This window comes from Ylistrum balloti, unplaced genomic scaffold (assembly GCF_031769215.1).
Source record: "Ylistrum balloti isolate Yb309-2 unplaced genomic scaffold, AGI_CSIRO_Ybal_v1 Utg369668, whole genome shotgun sequence".
NCBI lineage: Eukaryota > Metazoa > Mollusca > Bivalvia > Pectinida > Pectinidae > Ylistrum > Ylistrum balloti.
In genome coordinates, this window is record NW_026781915.1 from 2,484,628 (window position 1) to 2,509,458 (window position 24,831).

At 35.6% G+C, this 24,831-nt stretch overlaps 1 protein-coding gene across 1 annotated transcript; it reads left to right on the forward strand.

Annotated features, from left to right (window-relative positions):
* Positions 1 to 159: 159 nt before the first annotated feature.
* LOC132561512 (fucolectin-1-like) lies at positions 160 to 5,840 on the forward strand. Its single transcript, XM_060226215.1, has 5 exons — positions 160 to 214; positions 2,242 to 2,448; positions 3,805 to 4,026; positions 4,330 to 4,467; positions 5,656 to 5,840. Exons 1-5 carry the CDS (start codon positions 160 to 162, stop codon positions 5,838 to 5,840), a joined length of 807 nt encoding a protein of 268 aa, XP_060082198.1.
* Positions 5,841 to 24,831: the final 18,991 nt, after the last annotated feature.

A 24,831-nucleotide genomic window follows, 5' to 3' on the forward strand; every position in this document is an offset into this window, starting at 1 on the left:
AAACCACCAACGAAAATACCAACATGACAACAGAATATCTGAGGACATTCCGAGGGGTACATTGCATTCTTGTAACTGATCCTCTAAAAAGGCAAGTCTATCCGTTTTGACTGAAGGAACTTTTTGTTTCGTATGTTTCTGTCAAAAATTGGTTGCATAATGACTCTAGGACCAAGAGGAATTTACTACAGCGACACACACAGAAGAACGAAAAGTACAGTATTAAAGTGAAGTACACGCAAGTGTTAATCAGTGTGTGAACTGTGTGGTAGCGTGTAGGAGGGGAAGGACATTAATCAATTCAAACATTTCCATGACTAATTCAATGTATCACACAGATGTATAAATTATACACCGAGCACAAAACTCAAGTAGAAACAATATCTACGAATATTTTCCAAAATCGAATTACTTGCTGATCAATACAACATTTCTTAAATCTTATAAGACAACGATAAGGAAACGGATAACCCTTGTTTATAATTTATCTTTAAACTTCACAAAAAAAAACTTGTTATCATTGACTTTGCACTTTGTTTACCTAATCTCTCTCAAAATTTCTTACCGTGGTCCTACAAACTACATACTCAATAATAAGCTAGTTGTGTGTGTTGACGTCAGCTATGATCATTCAAGGACGGGTAGGAGATGAGTGGATATGTTGAGGGCATGTATTTTGGGAAGGCTGTGACATGTTCGTTTAAATCTCCTTACGAAACTGAAGCCAAAATAGCAGTACTACCACAATGAAGTTCACTACTGAAGGCACCAAGTAAGACGCCCCTCCCAATATCATTATACTGACAGTGGACACATTAGTTGTTACACTACCAAAACGTTGAACGTTAAGCAGGAAGTAGTAACAACCATTTCTGAAGACTCTGGTATGTCCCGTCCAGGGGACATAACCCAAAGTTTGCCCACAGGGTCAACATCCAATATAAAGTCCAAATGTGAGATAGTGTCAAGACAGATATGAGAAAGAACACATACCCTTACAAAAGGGAGAAAATATAAAAGAACCCTATTAATAACCATGTAATATGGACAGCAGGTTAAAGAAATAATTTAGAAGTAGGCCGAATACAATGTTAAAATTGAAGACACCCAATTAGCTTTCGATGAATCTGAAACATATGCTTTAAATCTTAAACATATGCTTCTAATTTTCAACATAAGCCTCTAAAAAAGGATTCACTTGATAAACATTTGCACTCTACCGTATCTAGTTTAAAAGAAAACTTTTTCCTGTGCAGCACTAGTCAATACATTTTAACTCTATTACAACGTGAGAACATAACTTCGTGAAAACACAACCGTACTGATTGAATTCAAGCTTGCTAAAAACAAATATCTTTGCTGAATAAGTTGGCTCTTGCACCCTACAATTACACATACTGAAAAACTATACCCTTACTTTAGCATACTTGTTCTTATGACTGAATAAACGAGAGCTTAGCATAAAAACATAAGTGTGAAGATCGATAATTCAGTCACTTTTTAATCCTTCATTCTTAATTCTACATACGACAACGATGTTTTTTCTTTGTTATTCAGAAACGAAATACTTCATTTTTATCCAGTGAATGATATCAATCATTTCTACAAGGTGCCATTAACACCGGAGTTGTATCGGAAACATTTCACACGATAAAGTGTAACTATCTGGCGGATAATTTTGACATCTCACTTGAATGAAACCGCATATTAAACGAAATCGATGTTGTATACAATGATAAAGAATTAAGTTAGTAATTTTTTCACGGACCAGCAAAACTTCATTTAATAAAATTTTTATATCGATAAACATCGTTTCTCTACAATAATTAAAAGCTAGATTTACTATGCTTTTCATTGATAATTAAACTTCATATTTCAATTCTGAGTTAAGTAATAAGAAGTAGTGTTTGCATAAATGAGGATCCCAGAAGTTGATATTCATGATTAACTTATTAATAAGAGCTGACATTCCTGGAACTTATTTCACACTGAAAAGTTACCCGATTTGCTGTAAAATGTCTAAATGATAATGTGACATCTCTAACGTGGAATATTAAAACTTTACACGGCAATATGTAGATGAAGCAAGAAGAGCTGACATTCTAGTCTTATCAACAAAGTTATTTTTATTGTCCTCCATGTAAATCTTTCTTTGTGTTTTGCCTTCAAATCTGTGATTTTGAATTTGTGTTAAGATTGTGGTAATAATACTAAGATTCCCCATTACGACATTCCTTTCAGTGAACGTTGCTCTAAATAAGGCAGCTCAGCAGAGTTCTACGTACCAGACCTATGTAGCTGCAAATGCTGTCGATGGAAATGCCACGGCCGACTGGACAGTGGAAACCTGCAGTCATACTGATCCAAATGACCCTGTCCCATATTGGGTGGTTGACTTAGGTGAAAGGATGACGTTAGAAGGCTTCAATATTACTTACAGACAGCAACGTAAGTACCTGGCACTTTTTATAAAAAAAAACAAAAGAAAGAAACATCTTTACAAACATGATGATAACGTATCGATTAAACATGTTACATAGTAAATAGTTAAGGTGTAAAAACACACACAATATGCATTGAGGCTGAAGTACCTGGTCAAGTGCGTAGATTATTGAACATGTTATATATACTCAGATGTGATAATAATGAAAATTCAGTACATGTTATAGTGTGCTATCTATCATTAAGTAGAAACGCATTTATTCAGTATGTGGCTCCTACCTGACATTTTTGTCCGCAAATAAACGCCGGGTGAAAAGAAGAAAACTCGATAAAGCGAAATAACGAAAAGACGCTAAATCGGGGTAAAAAACTTAACGCCTTGTAGTCTGTTTTACCTCGGTTTGACTCCTTTTCGTTTTTTCGCTTTGGCGGGTTTTCGTCTTTTCGTTTTTTCGTTTTTTTTTTTTTTTCTCAACAGGCAACAAAACCAAAAGGACAAAATGTCAGGTATAAGCGACCATAATTCAGTGAGTAGAGCATCCTTTGTCATCGTTTACGTGACCTTTGGTAAAACAGCAAGCTTCTTTGATTTCAAAATGACCCTGACTAAGGCGATCAACACTGCAACATTTCAAGTTTGTTGGTTATAGAAAACGCATCATCTGTTCAAGCATATTTGCTTTAAAATTGTTGTTTCAGTTATTTGAAAAATACGATAAAGAAACACGTTTGTCAGCTCAGGAGAAAACGATGTATATAAAGGTTTGTTACATAAAAACAGTCCAAGTGTGTAAATCATTAAAAATATGTTCCTTACACAGATGTGCAAGGTATAGGAAATACAGATGACCACAAAATTGTCGGTTAAAGAAGTAAAACCTAAATACGAGTTAATATCAATGAATAAAATTATTTACCATGACAACATCAGTCGTATAAATCTTCCTAATTTAAAATTTGTAATATTAAAGTATCCACGGAATAAAATGACTGTTGAGATGGTTTTGAGATATACATGTTATGAAGACTGTATATTCATTTTCACAATCTGTCTTTAAATTTTGAGGAGACAGCATCGCCAGCATTTGACTGAAATTTCACCATGGAAACGCTTATGAGATATCCCTTTTTAGCAAGAGTCTCTTTTTAATATTTATTATTCGCATATTTGGTCCGTTAAATGCCAAATGACGTATTAGTTTGAAAAATGGTTTTGTTAGCATAAGTTAGTTAAGTATATTATTGATGTTGTTGTTTAAATGCGTTGACTTTAGTCAGCCACTTATATTAATTTTGAAGATCACTTGCAGGTTTAAGGTAGTTTATATATTTCTAAATGAATTCTCGTCTTTTTCAACACAGAGCCCCTTCGTATGAGTGGGTTCAGACTTATCGTGTCAAATACTTCACTTATGGTGGATGGTATCTCTGGTACACTGTGCTACGAGGAAGCTCGTCTTAATCCACCTACAATACAGTACATCGATTGTTTCGTCATCGGTCAGTATGTTTTTTATGAAGATCCGACAACGGCGCCAGGAGACTTAGTCCCAATCATCGAGCTTTGTGAATTAGAGGCGTTTGGTATGATATCATTAACGTGTCCAATACTTTTGAAAATCTTAGACATTTACCGCACATGCAACTTTCCACACTACCTCAACTTATGTGCTCTAAAATGCAAATCAGACATTCTAACTTTCAACAGCATTATCTATAACCTTTTCTTGTCACTTGTAGCGTACACGAATACATATTCTAGGGAACAAACTGTACACACACATCAAATAAGTTTTGCGTTCATGGGTGCTAAAATAACAAACAGTAAAACATGTGACTAATATTAACTCGACTGTTTATTTCTTTCTCATTTTGTGTCGTATAAAGGTTGCCGTAACGGATCCTACGGACCAGATTGTAATACCTCCTGCGTGGAAGGCTGCCAGTCTGGAATCTGTTATCCAGACAATGGAACCTGTGTGTATGGCTGTAAACCAACGTGGTTAGGTGACAAATGTGACCAAGGTAAATTCTTTTGAGTGACCAAGGTTAAACTTTTAACCCACTGTTTATAAAGAAAAAGGATCATCACGATTCACAGTGACCATTGTAAGACGTACTTTTGTTTAACATCACTGTTGATATCGCAAAGATTTACCATCCTCTTGGGTTTTCAATGTTTAACATCGTCAGTTTCAAAACTGTTTTTTTTTTTTTTTTTTTTCATATTGAAGATTCCCAATTTTTCCCGGTGACTAAAGTTACACGTTATAACTGTTGATATCTCGACCAAGACATCATAGCAGTAATCTTAATATTCAATATATCTAACAACTTCGGTCCAGTGACCACTCTTACCTGTAATCTTCTGTTTGCCAAATTGTCTGTGATGTAAGCTAGGCGACTCTTTCTAGATATGTTATTTATCTGTATTGTCAACAGTTGTACGTTTCAGATCTGTGATAGAATGATATAAGGTAGAAAAGGATAATGGAATAAACTCGGAGGATATTTCTTTAACACCTTTATTACATCTCCTGGATAAATACTGTCCATCAGATGTAAAGTAGTCGGAATAATACATAAAAGAAATGCTTATTGATTTAACCTAGTTATGATGGAAATGATAGCTGATACTAAGTGAAAGGATGGAGAACACTTTTAAGTGTTTGGTTTTCGTGTCCCTATTCACTAATAGGCAATCCACTATATATATATAAACATTTTTCGAAAGTGACAGAAATACATTTGTGTTAGCGATGGTGTTTTCACACAAATATGCCTTTGAATGTGCTTTAAAATTGGGAGGTTGGTTATCTATGAAAAAGATATGTATCCAATGATAGATAGAGTAAACGGCATTTCTAATTCGTTTAGCCATGGGAATTTTAATGTTTCCGTTTTGCTTTGATCCTGTGAAGTGATAAATAATGAAAAGGTTCATAATAAAATCTAAAATCGAAAAGTTTTATTTTATGTCTGATAACCTTTTTCGAAAAAATATTCGTTGCACTTCAATACCTTTCCATACTTAAACATACAGTTATTTATGTTTGACATATTTTTATTCTTGAAACACTCATTATATGGTCTGATGTAGTTGATTCAATATCTATCATAATATGAAACATCTCCGAGCGCGACTATCCTGTCTGACATGTTTTCTTCTGTTCTGAAGCAAGAAATTCAAATGAAACATTTTTGTAATTTTAGTGTGTATGAACGGTACCTGGGGAGCCTTGTGTAATGAAACCTGTTTCTGTGACATTGACACGTGTAATGTCTCTACTGGGATGTGTCAGGAGGACAGGTGTCAACCTGGATGGCAGGGCATACATTGTAACCAACGTAAGCAAGGAATATCGGACATCATCCTTGTGACTTTTCTGAAAGTGTAAACTTGGAATCCATCACTATTTATAGTGGCTAAGTGACGATAAGTTTAAATCTTGGTTCCCATGCTAAGCCATATCCTTTTAGTGGTAGATATTACATACATATGTATAATGTAGACTCCCAATACACTGTTGTGTTGGTGAAGTTTTAGTGTCAATCGTCTGTTCGTGTGTTCACACTATGGTTTGTTTGGCCTTTGTTTTGAAGTAGAACGTGTGATTGTTTTGTCATAGTTTCGACCACATGAATAAAACATTAGTGAAATTGTGTTGCATGTGTGGAACCACGTATATTTCACAAGAACCTCAAAAATGAAGCATTTCTTTTTATCCGGGAAAAAATGATAAAATGTTTATCATTTTATAAGCTTTAAGATGTTGATTAATTGGTCCGAACAGCATCCATAGACAAAAACAACGTCAATTATCATGTTCTCACTGTAATCATTAATTAAGTCAGGGTGTTAAACATATATCACTTCTGTACTGAGCCTGGTAATGTTTCAAAAACCGGATCGCCAACCTGAGCATTAGCTGCCAATAATTTTCATGAAAGTTTTCTTGATACTAAGCTTATACATTTTATGGCAGAGTTATTTGCCTTGTTATGATTAACAGCTGGTTGTACCTATGTTTTTGTTTGATTTACTTTGTAACGTGATAAAACTATTCATGTTGTTTGATATCAACATTTTAGCGTGCGATTGGTGGACGTTTGGTCCGTCTTGCAATTTTACGTGCAACTGTCTCTTCGAGGAACTTTGCGATCCAGTGACCGGAATATGTCCGGGAGGGTTATGTTTTGACGGCTGGAAACCGGACACCTGCCATGAAGGTTTGAACACCGTTTTGTTACATTCTGACATTGGATATATCCCTAATAGCAATAAGCAACACTTGTGACATGTTAACAATTTCCATGATAAATACTTAGTTCCGATCTTTGCCGTAAACCACATACCACGTTTTAAACCATTCGAATAATGGCACATGAAATATTCCCATCTGCTTTGCTGTCTTGATATTATTCATTTATGAAATTTAAGAATTTCATTAATTTTATAGGGTTACTGCACTTATCAACTGGTCTCTGACATGGTTTCCGACCAAATATGGTTTTCCTCAGTCCTCTCCTTGGCTTCATGTTTAAGGCCCTAATCATCTGTGGTGAGTCCTTGAAGGACGAATCAGCTGTATGATGTAGCATCACTGACAAAGTTTACCTCTCTCTTTCTAAATTTGTATTGAAAGGTACTGTTCACTTGTGTTTTTGTTCGATATTGGATTTTGAATAAAGGATCTCTTCGATCAATTTCAATCGATGAATATTTGAAAGGTTTTCTCCAAATAAATCGAATCCCAGTCCAATTGATACATCATTTTGAATTTCGTTCAAATCACAAAAATTGTGAATGCTCAGACTGATATGTTTCCAACACATTCAAAAAGAGCATTGTACAAAAGACAAACAAGTGAATGAAATCTTTCAACAGAAATTTAGAACCATATATTGTCAAATAATTAATCAAACTGCATCACAAAGCCTTTCCTCTCTCTGCGACTCGTCAGTGGTGCTAAAGGCTAAATTTGAAACTTGGGAGGCGACTGAGGAAACATGCCATTCAAACGCCTTTATACAAACTGACACAATCTTCAAATTTAAACAAAATGATTGAATATGACAAAATGATCGTGTTACTATATGGTTTTTCTTGTCTCAAACAATGATATATGAATTAATTAGCTTGGCATTGCTATTTGACATGTTTTATTTTAGTTTGTGATACTAACATGTACGGCCCTGGCTGTAACCTTACTTGTGGTGAATGCTACAACAGTACGTGTGATCATGTAACTGGTTATTGCCCTGGACTGTGCTCACCAGGATGGAGTGGGCCAATGTGCAGTACACGTAGGTTTTATGTGATTTCAATAGTAAAAACTTACCATCATCCATAAATTGTTAAATGTGTAAATTCGTTTTGAATATGCAGTTGATAATCTGTTTAAATTATGTGATTTCACCATAACATGTCTAGGAAGTTTAAACAATAAGAAACGATTTCAAAAATTGAAATAATAATAATGATAACCTTAGAATGACCATGGTATAAGATGTGCTTAATTTACATAAGTGGTAGCCAATCTCACATTAGTGTACCTCGCCATTCAATGATGCGCAATACTCTACCCTATTAGCCTGTCCAGCTGGTACGTTTGGTATGAACTGCACAGGAAGTTGCTACTGTCTTCCGAACGGAACATGTGATCCGGTCAGCGGATATTGTCCCAATGGCGACTGTGACAGAGGATGGATGGGATCAACCTGCAGTGATAGTGTGTATTATTTTTAATTCTAACTGAAGTATTTTTGAGCTTGTACAACATATACCGAGAGGTTTCTATAATCTTATTTGATTACGATACGTGATATTTCTACATATTACACGAGAGCAATTAAGTTCAGATAAGATATTTCAAACTAATAAAATTCTGAGGTGCAAATTCAAAGAATCTCCTATGTTAACCAAGAAAATTTGCAGATATTTTATTCCGTATCTTATTTCTTTCTAACTCTCAACCCTCTAAGATCTAAAGACAAAATTATTCATAATGTTAGTGCTAGTCAGAGTCAAACATCATGCTTCTCTCTAATCTATGTTAACACCATTGCACTTTTTTTACAACATCTTATATTCTTCTAAATCTATTAGAATTGGTATATCTTGGTCAAGCGTAAATTTTACAAATGATATAACAAATAAGTCCAAACATTTCACCGCTGATATCAGGCCTATATCGTGTGTCAAGGGGTTGGGTAGAAGAAAGTGCCATGACCTCACGGTTGGCAGATAATCATGATAACAGACCTTATAAGATTTAGGTTTCATTCAACAGTAAAATTTGTCAGAGATACATTAAATAGAATGCCTTACATAAAGTTTCATGCAACAGTATATTTGGCAAAGGAAGATATTTTCACGGCAGAAGATTGGCAGGGAGAGGATGTTTTCGTTCTGCATTAGACTTAGTAAAGGATTCTTGGTTTTGAAGAACAACTGATTATAGGAAGGTTGTATCCTTCGATAGACTTAACTAAGGAATGGCTTATTCAACGTTAGACGTTGACGCGGAAAGTTTTGTTCAAGAACAGACTTCACAGAAGGTTCGAGGTTTTCTACAATTGTAATATTTAAACGTTGCATTCACTGAGGAAGGTTATCCACAGAAGCTCGGTAAAACTTACGAATTGTTACCAGGTTTAAGTCGTGTACTTAACATGATCTGATTTGATTCTTTATGACAATTGTTGCAAAATGTTTGGAGAAAAAATTGTCGTACTGGGATGTTTTGCTGTATATTAATATAACGATATATGTCCTGTTGTCTCGGTTTCTCCTCGTTGTTTCTGTCACGCTGTCTTCTTCTATATGCCAAATAAAATTAACTCAAACCACCAGCCTGTGTCAAGATAAATAAGAAATTAGAATACCTCATAAAGGGCTTTACCATATACTTTTATCAGATACACATCTAAGTCAGACAGTCATATGTATCAATATAATTGTATATGTTCGTTCTTTCTTCTCTCTTTCACACAACCTCTGCTAAACGCAATACATTTGTGAACTATTTGGACCGCATTTTTTATTATACAACTTTTCCTATTAACAGCATTTGATGTTAATCATGTTACCCATTGATTATTTTCAGATTGTGCCTGGAATAAATTTTCGTACAATTGCAATGAAACCTGCCATTGTATTAACAATGAAAGTTGTCCTTTTGAGTATTGTTTAAATGGCTGTGAACCGGGATACATGAATATATTCTGCAGTGGAGGTAAGATTTATGAATGTAGCATCAAATCATAATTGCTTATGTAGAATTTGAAAAGCATCATTCAATCTTTAAAAACTACGTATAAATTTGGCATTTGATTTGTTTTTAGTTTGATGAGGTTCGTAAAACAACAGATTTTATATATATATTGATTATTCAAGGAGGTTAGGTATCTTGTGATTCTTCAAAACAAATAATTTTGACGTATGTAGGGATTAATATTTTGAAAATTGCTTTAAAGTCAGAAAACATTCTTACTTACAAATACTAAAGCGTCCATGTTAAACTCTGCTTGAACATCTTTCCTGGACTATCCGATGTGAAATTGACCCCATATTCTTATTACAGTGTGTGATATGTACAAGTATGGCATTGACTGTCTGAGTACGTGTGGTCACTGTAAGGACAATGAGACATGCTTTCACGTAGACGGAATTTGTTCTAACGGCTGTGAACCTGGGTATCTGGGAAACAAATGTGACACAGGTATGTTAAGGAATAAATCGAAAAAAAAACAGTTTTTATACATGTTACCTTGCTACAATGTTACCATCATCAAAAACATTAACATAAATTGATATTTTCCGATTTTTATGATGATACTAAAAAGATAAAGATAATTCCTGTTGAACTGAATGTCCGCCTGTGCTTTACTTTTCAGTATGCGAGTAATGGTGATTTATTACATATATTACTTTTTTTCTGTTCAAACGCAAATGGTTGTGTTGTTAAAAAAATAATTTTTTTATGCGTATTAATTTGATTTGTTTCTTTTTTAATGAAGTTGTATAATAGATAGACAATCTAATGATGGTCCGTTGAATATCAAATGATTCATGCATGTGATAGAATACGCATCTCATATCAATGGCTAAATTAACAATACTTACATAGTCTTGATATAATTGAATCGTGAAAATGCCAGTACCATATTCGTCAAACGATCTAATATTTACCAGAAGTCTTTTTTTTCCAGAATGCTCCTTCGGAACGTTTGGTCAAAATTGTTCTCAGAATTGTTACTGCATGATTGGCGACTGTGATCATGTCACTGGCAAGTGCGACAGAGAAATCTGTCAGGCGGGATATAGGGGGCCATCCTGTAGTGAAGGTAGGTTCTTATCTGTGTCAGGCGGGATATAGGGGGCCATCCTGTAGTGAAGGTAGGTTCTTATCTGTGTCAGACGGGCTATAAGGGGACATCCAGTAGTGAAGGTAAATTCTTATCTGTGTCAGACGGGCTATAAGGGGACATCCAGTAGTGAAGGTAAGTTCTTATCTGTGTCAGACGGGCTATAGGGGCAATCCAGAAGTGAAGGTAAGTTCTTATCTGTGTCAGACGGGATATAGGGGGCCATCCAGTAGTGAAGGTAAGTTCTTATCTGTGTCAGACGGGATATAGGGGCCATCCAGTAGTGAAGGTAAGTTCTTATCTGTGTCAGACGGGCTATAGGGGGCCATCCAGTAGTGAAGGTTAGTTCTTATCTGTGTCAGACGGGATATAGGGGGCCATCCAGTAGTGAAGGTTAGTTCTTATCTGTGTCAGACGGGCTATAAGGGGACATCCAGTAGTGAAGGTAAATTCTTATCTGTGTCAGACGGGCTATAGGGGGCCATCCAGTAGTAATGGTAAGTTTGGATTGAATCCCAGTCCAGTTGATAATGTACATCCATTCGAATTTATTTCAGGTCACAAAACTTGTGAATACTCATAACTGAAACATGTTTCCAATACATTCAAAAAGAGGGGACCATTGTGTAGTGAAAGTAAGTACATAATTGTGTCTGACGGGCTTAATGGGGGCCATTCTGTAGTGAAGGTAAGTTCATAATTGTGTCGGACGGGCTAAAGGGAGTCATCGTGTAGAGAAGGTACACGTATACAAATATAAGACGGGCTATAGGGAATGGCATATAGTGAAGGTACGCGTACACATGCGTCGGACAGGCATGACTGCCGTATAGTAAAGTGGAGCTAAGACTAGGGTCTTACGGAATGAAGTGGACCATCATGTGATAAAGAAAACAACAACGAAAAGACAAAGATATCAACAGAATGATACTCCAATCTTAAATTTTAGTAATGACAAATACCAAAATGAGAATAAGCTATACAACAACGGTACCAACAGATATAATGATGGGCATCAAACACGTCCAGTCATACCACATAAGAAATTGGACCATTAAGACGACAGTAAAACTTTCCCTACAATTTTACAAATCTGCATCACTCGAAACTGTCTTGTGTGTCTGTCGATCAGTTTCCGACATCGTAAACGGAAATCGAGATATTTAGACCAAGCTCTTGAATATGTGATCAACTGCGACATGTGAACACGTAGTTTGGGGTGCAGGAATACGTCTCTACAAGAATAGACCTTTTACACTTAGACTCATTATATAGCTTGAAAATAAGGTAAAGTCAAATAAGTATAACAATGACTATATGGAACCATTTTGTAGTGAAGGGAAGACGCCTGTCAGATGGGTTGAATGGGACATTATATGGTGGAGTTAATCTAAGCTAGGTGTTTGACGCATTGTGAGGGCTATGTAGTAAATGAGAGGTAAGGTCAGACGTGTAAGACAGGATATAGGGGTGAAAGTAAGTTTAGATATCAGTCAGACGGACTACATGAGACCATCATGTAGTGAAGTTGAGATCATTTGGAACTTTACTGCATTTATTAAAAGCAGAATGAATCCAAACATATATAATGTAGGCCTACGCTGTTTCAGTTTCTGCCGAGGTGTTAAGGATAAACTGTATTATGTATCTGTTATAAACTTGTACGCCAAGGTCATGGTGTCACAAAGTTTGGAGTTCAATTATTAGATGTCATCTAATATCATAAGAAACAGTTGTAGTTTATGCTATTTAGTATATTTTCAAGTTTTAGAAAGTCTTATTTGCTTTTGCAATCATAACGAGAACTAAATTACCTTGGCTTGAGTTTTATTAACGCAGTATACATGTTCATTTTATAACACAGATACGGAAGACTTGTTTTATATATCCAATGTAATTAATGTTTTTTATTATTTTATCAGTGTGTCTTCCTGGTCAGTTTGGTGACAACTGTTCGTTGACGTGTCACTGTTTAGTTGATGGTTGCCAACATACTGATGGTCTGTGTATAGAAAATGCCGGCTGTGATGCAGGATGGCAGGGTCCTTCATGTAGTCAAGGTACTGTTTAAATGTTGTGTGACTTTGATACTTAAAAAGTACTGCTAGTATGCCTTATACAAGTGATATCAATATTTTAGCTTTTCTTTTTCTATTTTAATTATATTTGTTTCTGTGTGAAATAGAAAGCAATCATAAAAGCAACGTTAGGCACAATTATGAAAGTCTGGTTAACTAAGTGATGAGGTGAATACATAAAGAATTTGACATAAGCTAAAATGATGGGGCAATTAGTGAATAAACCTGTCGAAAGTGATACGACATATTTAACAAGACTTCTATATGTTTGGAGAAAAAGTGATGCAATGGCAGGATTATTAAACCTGTGTTAATGACAAGAAAATAATTATCTAATCTGCTACAGTGAGGACAGAAAACAATGAAAACTATGTAACAACTTTAATTGATAAGTTCATGTAATAATATTGAAATCAGATTTTACGTTGTAGTCTATGTTTTTAGTATGTAACGCATCTACGTATGGAGCCGGTTGTACAGAGCAATGTGGCTATTGTCTGATGGGAACACCCTGTCATCATATAAACGGCAGTTGCCCTGATGACTGTGACGCCGGATTTCAACAGCCTCTGTGCATGGAAGGTCTGTGATAGTATATAGATATGAGGTCGAAGTGGACGCTTTAATAGCTTATAAGACAAGCTATTACACCCTTTAGTAAAACGGTTCACTTATTGTGATATCTTCCAAATTACTGGTCACTCATTTTCACGTACTACCAGCAACATTAGCTACTTATTCGTAACTTATTCAAGGAAAGTAACATTCAATTCTTGTTTCAACAGTATGTCCTAACGGCACATATGGAGTCAATTGCGCCCAAACTTGCGGAGTCTGCAAAGACTCCATGCCATGTGACCAGAAGTCGGGTGTCTGTCCAAATTCCTGTGATCCTGGGTGGACAGGGCTGTTGTGTAAAACAGGTACTGTTAAGACTCTGATTACCAGGCAGTGTTACTTAATTAAGTAATTGAGTAATTTTGCTGAGATGAACATATTGTCTGTGTGAATCTGTATTGTTGCCATTTGTATAAATGATGCCAATAATTATAATACCGAACACATTGTTGGTATTTCGAATCATATTGTCATGATATTTGCTCTTTCATTTTCACATTTTTGTTTAATTCATTACTTTTTTATGTAGTTATATATTTTGCTTTTTGTGTCGTGATCATGTATTACAGCAGGCAAAAAAACGATTGTTGCAATACAATTATTTTAGATTTCACCTTTCTATTGTTAAAGGGTGCAACACTGGTTACTATGGACAAGACTGCCAAGAAATTTGTAACTGTAGAAACAACACGGCCTGTGACCGTGCCGTGGGCACATGTCCGCGGGGCGAATGTGAAGTAGGATGGAACGGCTCTACATGTGGCGACCGTAAGTACTCTGTTTTGAATTTTAGGACCGACAGGTTAAAACTAATACGCCAACATTTTCTAAAATAAATGTTTATCATCCTTAAGATATAAAGAAGCATAGTAAACATGTAATCAAATATACGCCCTGTTGGTGAATATATCACAAATGACAAGTTGTGTCTGTTTATTGACCATACAATTTAAGTTTTGTTTATTTGTAATACAATGTTAGTTTTGTTTGGGAACCAATACTACTACCAATGTTATTCATTTTTATTATTAGCATTGGTTTCTGTTCATGTATCTACCTTTATTAGTCTCCTACCTACAACCAGAGGGGTACTCTAGTTTTGCGTTGCGTCTGTCCGTCCTTCCGCTATCTTGTCTAGGACATATCTTCAACACAACTAATCACGGGGACAAGATACTTGGGACATGGGTTCACCTTTGTGATACGGTGTATCGCGTATTAAACGCAGGCCATTTGACCTTCACTTTGACAATGACCTACATCCAAGAAAAAAGCTTGTACGGGCACTATCTCCTACACTACCAGTCACTGGAACGTTAACTTTTGATATGGGTTCACTAAAATGAGGCGGTGTGTCGCGTTTCAAATAGATCATTGTGGTTGACATTTTGACCTTTGACCGACATTAAAGAAAATTATTCTCCAGGCACTACTCCTAATCACCCTGACTCCATACTGGTGATATGTGTTCACTTTGGTGAGGCGGTGTATCCGAAGTCGGCCGTCACCTAATCATCTCGTTTCTGTTTAATTTGTTTGTCAGTCTGTCCAGACGGTACGTTTTCCTACAACTGTCAGAAGAAATGTAACTGTCTAAACGGGTATTGTAATCCTTTGGATCCGGATGGTGTATGTCCTCCTATCGGATGTTTATCAGGATGGACGGGAGTGGCTTGTAATGAAGGTAATTAATGGAGCGCCTTATAACCTATCGGTTACTACCTTAAAGTTGGATAGTTGTTATTTACTGAAGTGCAAAATCGTTTTGTAAAGACTTATGACTCAAATATTACAAAACACAAAGTTAAATTAATGTAATTTTAAAAAGATATGTATTATCTAAATAACCTGTTACTACAATTAACTTCAATTTTGTATCATTTGGAAACACGAAAATGATATGCGTTTCCATGTCACGTATTATTTTAGATTACAAAGAAGTTATTGTGTTTTAATGATTGTGGAGGGTTAAAATTTGTGTTCACCGTGTAAATGTTTCTCTTGTTCTTATTCTGCCCTGGTGTTACTGACCTTGAGTACTGATCATGATTCCATTGGCACTATTTCTTTGTTTTTCTTGTCTACGTCTCAGTCTGTCGCAACGGTACATACGGTCCATCGTGTACATGGTCATGTGGGGCGTGTTTCGCTGATACACCATGTGATCACATGTCTGGTGTGTGCCCTACCGGATGTTCGCCAGGATACACTGGACTGACTTGTCTCATGAGTACGTTACAAGAAACTGCATAATAATAAACTGGAAAGTAACCTTTATCGTGCTATTCCATCGATATGATGTCCGAAATAAGCTCAACAAAATGAAAACAATAACAACATTGCTTAAAAAAACAGAATGAATTGGTTGTCCTGGAAAGGCAATAGCGCTTATACCGTTCCGGTTAAAGTTCATATCGACATCAAGAAAGAATCGAGACATTTAAGATAGCTTGCACTGTATTTTTAAACAATGCTGACAACACGTGTCCAAATCGAGACTTAAACGCATACATAACACTAATTCAAAATTGTGTTAAAGGCTGTTGTTCACTTTTGTGTCTTTTATACAATCTTTTACATCTCCAGTGTCTTCTTATGAAGCAATCTAGAAATACTGTCATGCTTTCATTCCATGAAAATATATTTTAACATTTAAGTTTTCAGAGATCCAAATGAAATTTTCTATTTCTGGCATGACTACCTCGATCTCCTTGATAAATATATGGATAGATGGATAAAATACATATTCGAGATAAAATGTGAAAATCGGGGGATCCCACCACAAGTAATATACGATCTCATACATCTTCTATTCCAGCGTGCGATAATTGGTGGTATGGACAGGACTGCTCCCTGAGGTGTGACAACTGCTACCGGGATGCTATATGTAATCCCGTCACGGGTGTGTGTCCTAATGGACTCTGTAGCTCCGGCTGGAGTGGACCAACATGTACAGACGGTAAATAACTCCCAGCATCACTGACCAGTCTTTGAAGGATGAAACGTCTGAATAATGCAGTTGAATTCATCATCTGGCTATATTGTATCTAGTTCAAAATTTATATACAAATTATTGGCACCGATGAGGGGCGCAAGATACACATGCATGGAGGGATACATGATATGTCGAACGCTATGAGAATTTTATGGCGCGAAAATTCGGCCTCGGTCGATATTGGGAAAATATCTTTTATTTATTTAGTCATATCGATCGAAACATAATTGTATAAATCTTGTACCTGTATCTGACGTTCTGTTAATATTGTGCAATATTGAAATTGTGACATTTATCAGGTTTTGACATTTCTTTCGATCCATTTAGATTTTTAAGCCGTCTCCTATTTGTTTAGATCAATGTCCTTAGCATCACTGACGAATTAAATGTATGGTGCAGTTTAACTCATTTTTGGGTATCCTGTACATTCATTGTGGTCAAAGGTACTGTGTGTCTTTTGTACAATCTTTTAAAAATTCACTTTAGAGAGTTAACAGGAAGGTAAGAGGAAAATGACGAATCGGCAATTAATCCAAATTACAAGATTTACATTAACGAGTGATGTTTTGTCTAAGAATATATTTATGATTTAGAAGGCAGATAATTTGAATTTTACATGTTAAATACCTGAAGAAGTCAAAACTTTTTATTTGGTACATAGCAGTTGTCTTAATCTCTGTGTGAACAAACTTTTTGCGGACAGATAAATGGAAGATAATCTTGCCCTGAATGGTATAAGTTAATATCTAAGATGCCAAAATATATGTTCGGGGGAAATCGCTATTCCGTACTGTTTGTGTAATGCTACTGTTCTGATTTCTTCAGCTTGTCCTTCGACAAGGTATGGTGAAGGATGCTTGTTGCTGTGCTCTGAAAATTGTGTGAATCAGGAATGTGACCGTTTCAACTCCACTTGTACCTCTGGATGCAAATCTGGATATCAGGGTCACGCATGTATAGACCCAGTGGTAGTGAGCGTAGTCGACGGTAGGAACATCGTTATATTGGCCATTTATTGGAATTTGAATTATTTCCTTCGCTGTTATATAAACGTAATTCTATCGCGTACTTGTATGCATATTCCAATACACTTTGAATAAACTATGAGAACTTAATTTTCTGAATATTTGTTATAAGCTCGTTACAGAATGTAATCTGATCACTATTTCATAAATCATAACATACAATGATTAGGACCAGAAATATATCCTTTAATGCTAACTTTAATAAATATATTATACGTTACGTAATTAATTTGATTTTCAGAAAAACTTAGAGCCTATTGCGAAGTCATGGAAAGCAGTTCAATTATCTGTTTTCTTTCACAGATTATTGGCTGGAGCAATCCAAGATAGCTCTCTACGTCATAGCGGGCATTCTGTTCTTCATGGTCTTGTTGGTGATCTTGTGTTGTCTGAGACGGTAAAATGTGTTTTTATATAGAGAGTTTTCTATAGCTTTTATTCTGTGTTGTTTTCGTTTTCATTTTTATCAGTATATTTAAAATGAAGCTTATATTTTTCCAAATAACTGATCCTTACCGAAAGTAAATGAGAGAACTCCTAAATATGGGTCAGATGACGTTAACTTTAAATGAGAAGCATTGTGTATGGTTTAGAATGCTTCCTTGTTTAAGATAAGAAAACACTTTGCCAGTTCCCTATGAATCAGTTATGTGTATAAAATGTATTGATGTTGTATCAATTAACACTTTATAATAAGAGTAATCATTATTCTAATAGATTTTAAAAGTACATTTCGCACGATATCTTATCCAAACGTTATTTTTTACCATAAATCATCATTTTTTTAACTCCAATGCGAAAACGGTGTTTAATCAAGTACACATGTTATAGATGTTTGGTATTGTTGTTACTATTTTTGTCTTCTAAACATTACTCTATGTATAGTAATTAAGACTAGAGTATGTGTACACAACGCTTCTATTCTGGCAATGTTTTCATACACAGAAAGGGTCCCATTACACTGCACAATAATGCAAACAATGACAATTGACTGACCTTTATGGTGAACAATTCCGTACAAAAATATCGTTAAATCTTTAGAACCATGTAAACACGCGTCGCACATACTGATTTATAATGATTTGCCTTATACACAGGAAGATAATGAAGGAACGAAAGAGGGTCCCTAAAGGGATCGCTATTGCGGAAAAGGGTGGTGTTGGAGGTAAGTTGCAACTCTATTTCATAGTAACATAGTAATCAAACTTTGTTAGTTTTACAACGTGTTACTCGGATAAAAAAACATTGCTCACACTTCGGATGCAGTGGTAATGGTAAAATTATATGTATTCCATATAGATTGATAATTGCAATCTTTGATCATCAAGTCTAGTCAGTTTTGTTATGATAACCAGTGGGATGAATAAATTCAAGTAAAAAGTGAAGGTATGATATGAAGGTTATAAGATATGTGTTTTTTGTTATTTCAGTTCAAACAAATTGTATATGTCAGTTGTCAGGTCAGATCATGTGTGTCAATACACACAGAGTGTATTAATTCACTAGTACATAAACGGATTTTAAGACGAATTAATTATTCCAATATGACGCGAATATCATTTCAACATCCGCCTTCAAATGTGTCTGATAGAATTTTATTTCTGCCTCGTTAGATGTTCTTTATTAAATGATAGATACTATATGACTTACTTACAGAACCCTTGATAACCTTGTCATTGTACTTGTGGTTATGAACACATTGATTTAAAGACATGCATGAGTACCAGCGCAATCAAATATTTGAATCATATACACCAGAGAAATATGTAATATAGCGCCACTGATAATGTCAAAGATTAGTTGAATTTCACAGTGTTTATTTTTGTTTAATATGTGTATTTGGTAAAAAGTGAAAATCTTAGCAATTACTTACCCTCGTCTCACAAGGATAATTTCCATTTTATAACAAGTTGAGGGACGTATTCCTTACCAAGATATAACAGCCGAAGCCAATGAAGACAAAGACAAAATAGCAGATATACCGTTGGAAGACGTACCAACAGATGACCAGGCTACCCTTGTCGACAATCAACTCAATTCGGCAAGTGAAGGGCCAGAACCAATAGTTGCACTACCAGCAGAAGTACCCGTCGAGAAGGAGGAGAGGGATGCCGATGTCGACGATAAAGACGATGAAGACGACATTGATGACGACTATCCCGATGGTGATGTCGGGAAAAATGAGGTAGAGAACAGTGATACAGGGTCCACCACGGCAGCACTGACTGCAGTACCAGCAGCGACGTCTGCGACCAGCGAGAACTCGAACATGCCAATAGCGATGACGTACGGGTTTGCTTTACCGGTAATTGTAGGGACGAGGATTTTATTGTCCGGATTTATCACTACTGTTAAAAATAGGAAGGAGTTGGGAAATCTGGCAAACGAATTTAAGGTAAGCATACAAGTAACAACTTGTTGTCCTTATGATAATCTGTTCAAGGCTAATAAAATGGCTTATACATAAGACCAAAGAAATTTCGACGATACCCTGTCTGTTGCTAATTCGTCAGCATGAGCGATGTTCGTATATATTCATATTAAATGGTAGTATTATGAGGTATATCAAACAATAAACTGCATTGACAAGGGACAAAACGTATTTCTTTATCTTCAGAATTTACCTGAAGGTCCTCAGCGCCCGGTGAGTGTTGCTAAAATGCCAGAAAATAAAGCGAGGAATAGATTTCGAAACATACTTCCATGTAAGTTCAGTTCAATCTATAAGCCTCTATACCGGACTTAATTGCTGAGACATAAGTTAAAACTGAACGATTATGTTTTTTCGGTATTATTATTATTGAGTAGGTGGATGTAGGTTTCGCATTCTTAAAGAAAGAGTATCAGTATGGTCTCATATGTTTTGAATATCATTTATTGTTAATGGGTATGAATAGCTTTACCCCAAGTTGTATGATGAACGTGATGACATAAATTTTCCTGGTTTGAATTTTCTATATCTGGATAACAACATGTGTCGCAACGGATTCGACATCCAAGAGCTTGTTCAATTTATCACAGTTTCTGTGCAGGAATTCGTTAACTTACGGACAAACTGATAACACATGGTTTCATAAGATTCATGTTGATGAAAAATATGGGGAAGCTGTATGGCCATCAGAGTGATCTCACTGAGAAATATTTAAGACATGTAGTCTTAATATCCTTGAACGTTCTTTTATTCATATTTTGCCCTGGTTTTATTGAATTTGGGTTTGGATTATTATGATGACATGTAAGTACTTTATTTGTTTCTTATCACATATATGTTGTACATGTAGATAAACTTATTAATTTTATTTTCTGCTCCCTTTGAATGAAGATGATCACTCAAGGGTTGTACTGGCGAAAGAAAGGGGAGGAAATGATTATATAAACGCAAGCTTTATCGATGTAAGTTGATTGTTTTCCTTTGAAGATAATAAATCAGTTTGTTCCAAGTATAATTTGTAATGCGTTAAAATATCTCCCATGTATTTCTGAAATTGTCAGTTTTGCTTATTAATTATCGGCATTTCACTAGAGGTCATATCATTAAGCCTAACTCAGGACGAAACAAAACAACACAAGTAGATTCAACTTAACTGAAATAGTTTTTTAATGCGGTAGTCTCTCATTATTTACCTTCCAGAAGTAACCAAAAACACTTGCTGAAGCTCAAACTTAAATAACTTGAGTGAACGAAATACTATGTACCACAAACACTCGTAATATAACCTATTTATACATATGCTTTTGCAGGGAATGGACAGTGAAAAACAGTACATCGCTACACAAGGTTTGTGTAGAACGTGTTTAAAACATGAAATCCAAAAATATACTTTTACTTCAAATTGATATTATTGTCTCAACGTCTGATGATTTCCGGCATAAATTCCATGGAATTGGTTCCAAATGCTAGGGAAATTCACACATCATTACCCTTATTATGCTACTCAAATATTACTCCAACGATTATTGTTTTGTTTTGTAACTTTGATTCTTTCTCTGCACATGACAGGTCCGAAGGACGACACGGTGTCTGATTTCTGGCAGATGATATGGGAAAACAAAAGTGGGAAAGTGATCATGTTGGCAAATCTGATAGAATTAGGCAGGGTAAGATTGATGTGAATGAAGAAATAACAATCATCAGTGTACAATATTAAGCGTTTTCAGTCTTGTTTCTGTGAACACAAAATCACAGCTAGTGCCTCACTTCACCCAGTTTAGTGAGACATAATGACCAAATAGTGATTGATACGAAGAAGCTATTATTGCTGACTTACTATTTTGCCGTTATATAATGTCATCGATTTCAAATATATTTTTAATTTTTGATTTTGTTAATGACGTTATTTTATGTCAATTATTAAATCATTTTGTTTTATAGGGTTTTAACGAAAATTGTTCAACATATAATTAAAGTATATGTATATTCATGATTATTAAAAGTTCACTTTTATACAGCCGAAATGTCACCAGTACTGGCCTAATGTGTCCGAAACCGCCCAATATGGAACGTACGTAGTCGAAACACTTTCAGAAAAGGAGGGCGATAGTTTTACTGTTCGTGAGATTAAGCTACACTGTGCCCAGGTAACATAACACCTAACCAATGTCACATGCCAAACCACTGTATCAAAACAAACATAAAGCCAATCACCATTCAATGTCCAATACCCGATCACTCTTCTTTACCCAACCATTATCAAATCATTTTCCCAAACCCAACCACTGTTCCGTACTCAAATACTGTCTCATACCCAACCATTGTCCCAAACTCGATCCCTCACTCATACCCAACCGCTATTTCATACCAAACCACAATAGCATAGCTAACCACTGTATCTGTATCATTGCTAATCATTTCATTCCCATCGACTGTCTCATATATATCAATTGTATCTTACCCAACCAATGTCCTATACCCAGCAACTGCCCCATATCCAAAAAGCATCCCATATACAACCACTGTCACATATCCGACCTTAATGCAACACCCGTCCACTTTCTTACATTTCAATATTACCCGAAGTTTCGTCTCTGTCCCACAGATCACTGTACCACACTCGGCCGTTGATCCATAGTTGCATTATTGTACAATATCCCTATATATACAACGGGTCGCTCTCACGTCCAACCAATAACTCATTACCGATAATTGCTTTGCACAAAAAACCTCCCAAAACTGTCAAAAACTTAATTGTGTATTATTTTATTTTATGCATATAAAAGAATAGATTCTGGTATGTTTGGTCAATACTGGCGTTTTCAGTATTTCAGTCTATTTCAGAAAAAGTGTATCTGATATCTTGACATATTCTGTATAAACAAAACAAAACCTTTTTTTCATCAGGATGAGACCGAGACAAGAACGATACATCAGTTACATTTCACGACCTGGCCTGATCATGGCACCCCGACTGTTGAGCAACTGCTCGGTTTCCATGACAGTTCAACAAATGTCCAGACACCATTACCGGGCCCAGAGGTCGTCCATTGCAGGTGACAAACCGGACGGCATTCACTGTTGAAATTTACATTTTTAAATAAAACTATTTCATGACTTTTATATGGTGTAAATACACCAAAACCACGCAATGTGATAGTAAATGCCAAACGAGATGATTTACCACATGCGACATTCGCTATAACCAAAGGACCAACAATAAGATCACTAAACGTTTCAGATACATTTCGTTTCTGTGTTGTAGCGCCGGAGTAGGGAGGACTGGCACCTATATTGCCTTGGATGCGCTATGGAAACACGGTCGATACGCAGCCTCTCTGGATGTGTACGAGTATACACTTAAGATGCGGAAAGACCGAATTAATATGATACAGACAGTGGTAAGTATGAGTTTGTATGTAGATTTTGATTATACTGTGTTTGATTTATGTTTATATAAAATGTGTCTTAAAGACAGAAAACTCTTCACGCGAAACATGATATTTAGTTCAGACTTAAACACAATCATTAAATGCTCTCAGAATGAATATTTTCTCACTGTGTAACACCCAAGTCATGTAATTGGTTGTTATTCCACTTCTTGCATCGCTTTTGGACGTTTTTGATAATATCATTTCAGAACATTTTGTATACAAAGAATGACACAATTTCAGAAGTACCAATACGGCAGTTTGAAAATTAATATGCATTTTTGTGTTTTAGGACCAGTATATCTGTCTTCATGAGGCGTTGGCGAATGGACTGCCGAATGCAACGAGTTGATATTAGTTTTCTTAGTGATTCAATATTGCATCATTCCCACAAGGACTTACAGGAATCGACACACAGTCGTTCACAATTGATTATACTAACAAAGAATCAAGTAACCGTCAAAGTATCAGTCCGTTAATCCTGATCAGTATTTTAAGAAAAATATATCCTTTGATATCATGCAGTATCTAATTTATCCATCTTCTCATTGTGTGGCTGAATTTTTCATAACAAATATATCGACCGTTTCGTAATCCAGTGAGTAGACTTATTTACTGGCCCCCTTTAGGAAATTCCTATCATCATCTGTCAAAGAAATAGCTCGGTCAGTTTGAACGTTGGCCTCAGGTGAAAAATCCAAGGTGCGTGGGTCATTGTTCCCTAACCGTAGCGGTTTGTGTTTTTCATGAGTTTAGAAAGGGACCGATCTGTACTCCATTGGTTGTTTCCTGAGATGACGTTCAGTGAGGCAGCCCTCAGTTACTACAAGGAGACTCCATCTGAGGCGATACACAACCAAGCAAAAAAATTCAATCTGTAAATCCTAAGTCATAGTATGTGTAATAATGGAATTCAATCATAGGTGCGTATTGAATTGTGTAATGCCCAAGATGAACCTTCCAAGATTTTTGTACAGAACTGTAAATTATACTCAAGGAGATATACGTTTATGATATATCCCATGAAAAGACAACATACAAAATGTAGTTTGTTGCACAGCAAAAGCTAACGTAGATTATATTTTTACCGAGGAGCTTTGCAATCCAAGGAAAGTTGAAATATTACTAAATATAAAGATATAGCTTAAGGTCACCATTCAATAACATGGCAAATAAACGATATTGATATGATCGCAAAACTCAGTCTTCCTCAGCCGTTCATATTCCCAATCGGCGCACACCAATTATCCGTATTGCCTTTGCAAATGCCGAGCTACCAATTAACTATGACGTGGCTTATTTAATCGAATGTGTATATTTTATCCCAATTTGAAATAAATTTGGTAACGTCACAACTTTTGTTTAAATTTTTACATAAACATTTTTTTTTATTAATTGTATGACAAATTATTTAAAGCATTTTTCATATTAAAGATAACAA

What these genes read in the sequence shown, in the direction of transcription:
- LOC132561512 (XM_060226215.1), top strand. Translation starts at nt 160, where the DNA reads ATGACTCTAGGACCAAGAGGAATTTACTACAGCGACACACACAGAAGA. An exon ending in TATTACTTACAGACAGCAAC is followed by an intron (nt 2,449 to 3,804) that starts GTAAGTACCTGG and finishes TTTTCAACACAG; the next exon opens with AGCCCCTTCGTATGAGTGGG. An exon ending in AGGTGACAAATGTGACCAAG is followed by an intron (nt 4,468 to 5,655) that starts GTAAATTCTTTT and finishes TTGTAATTTTAG; the next exon opens with TGTGTATGAACGGTACCTGG.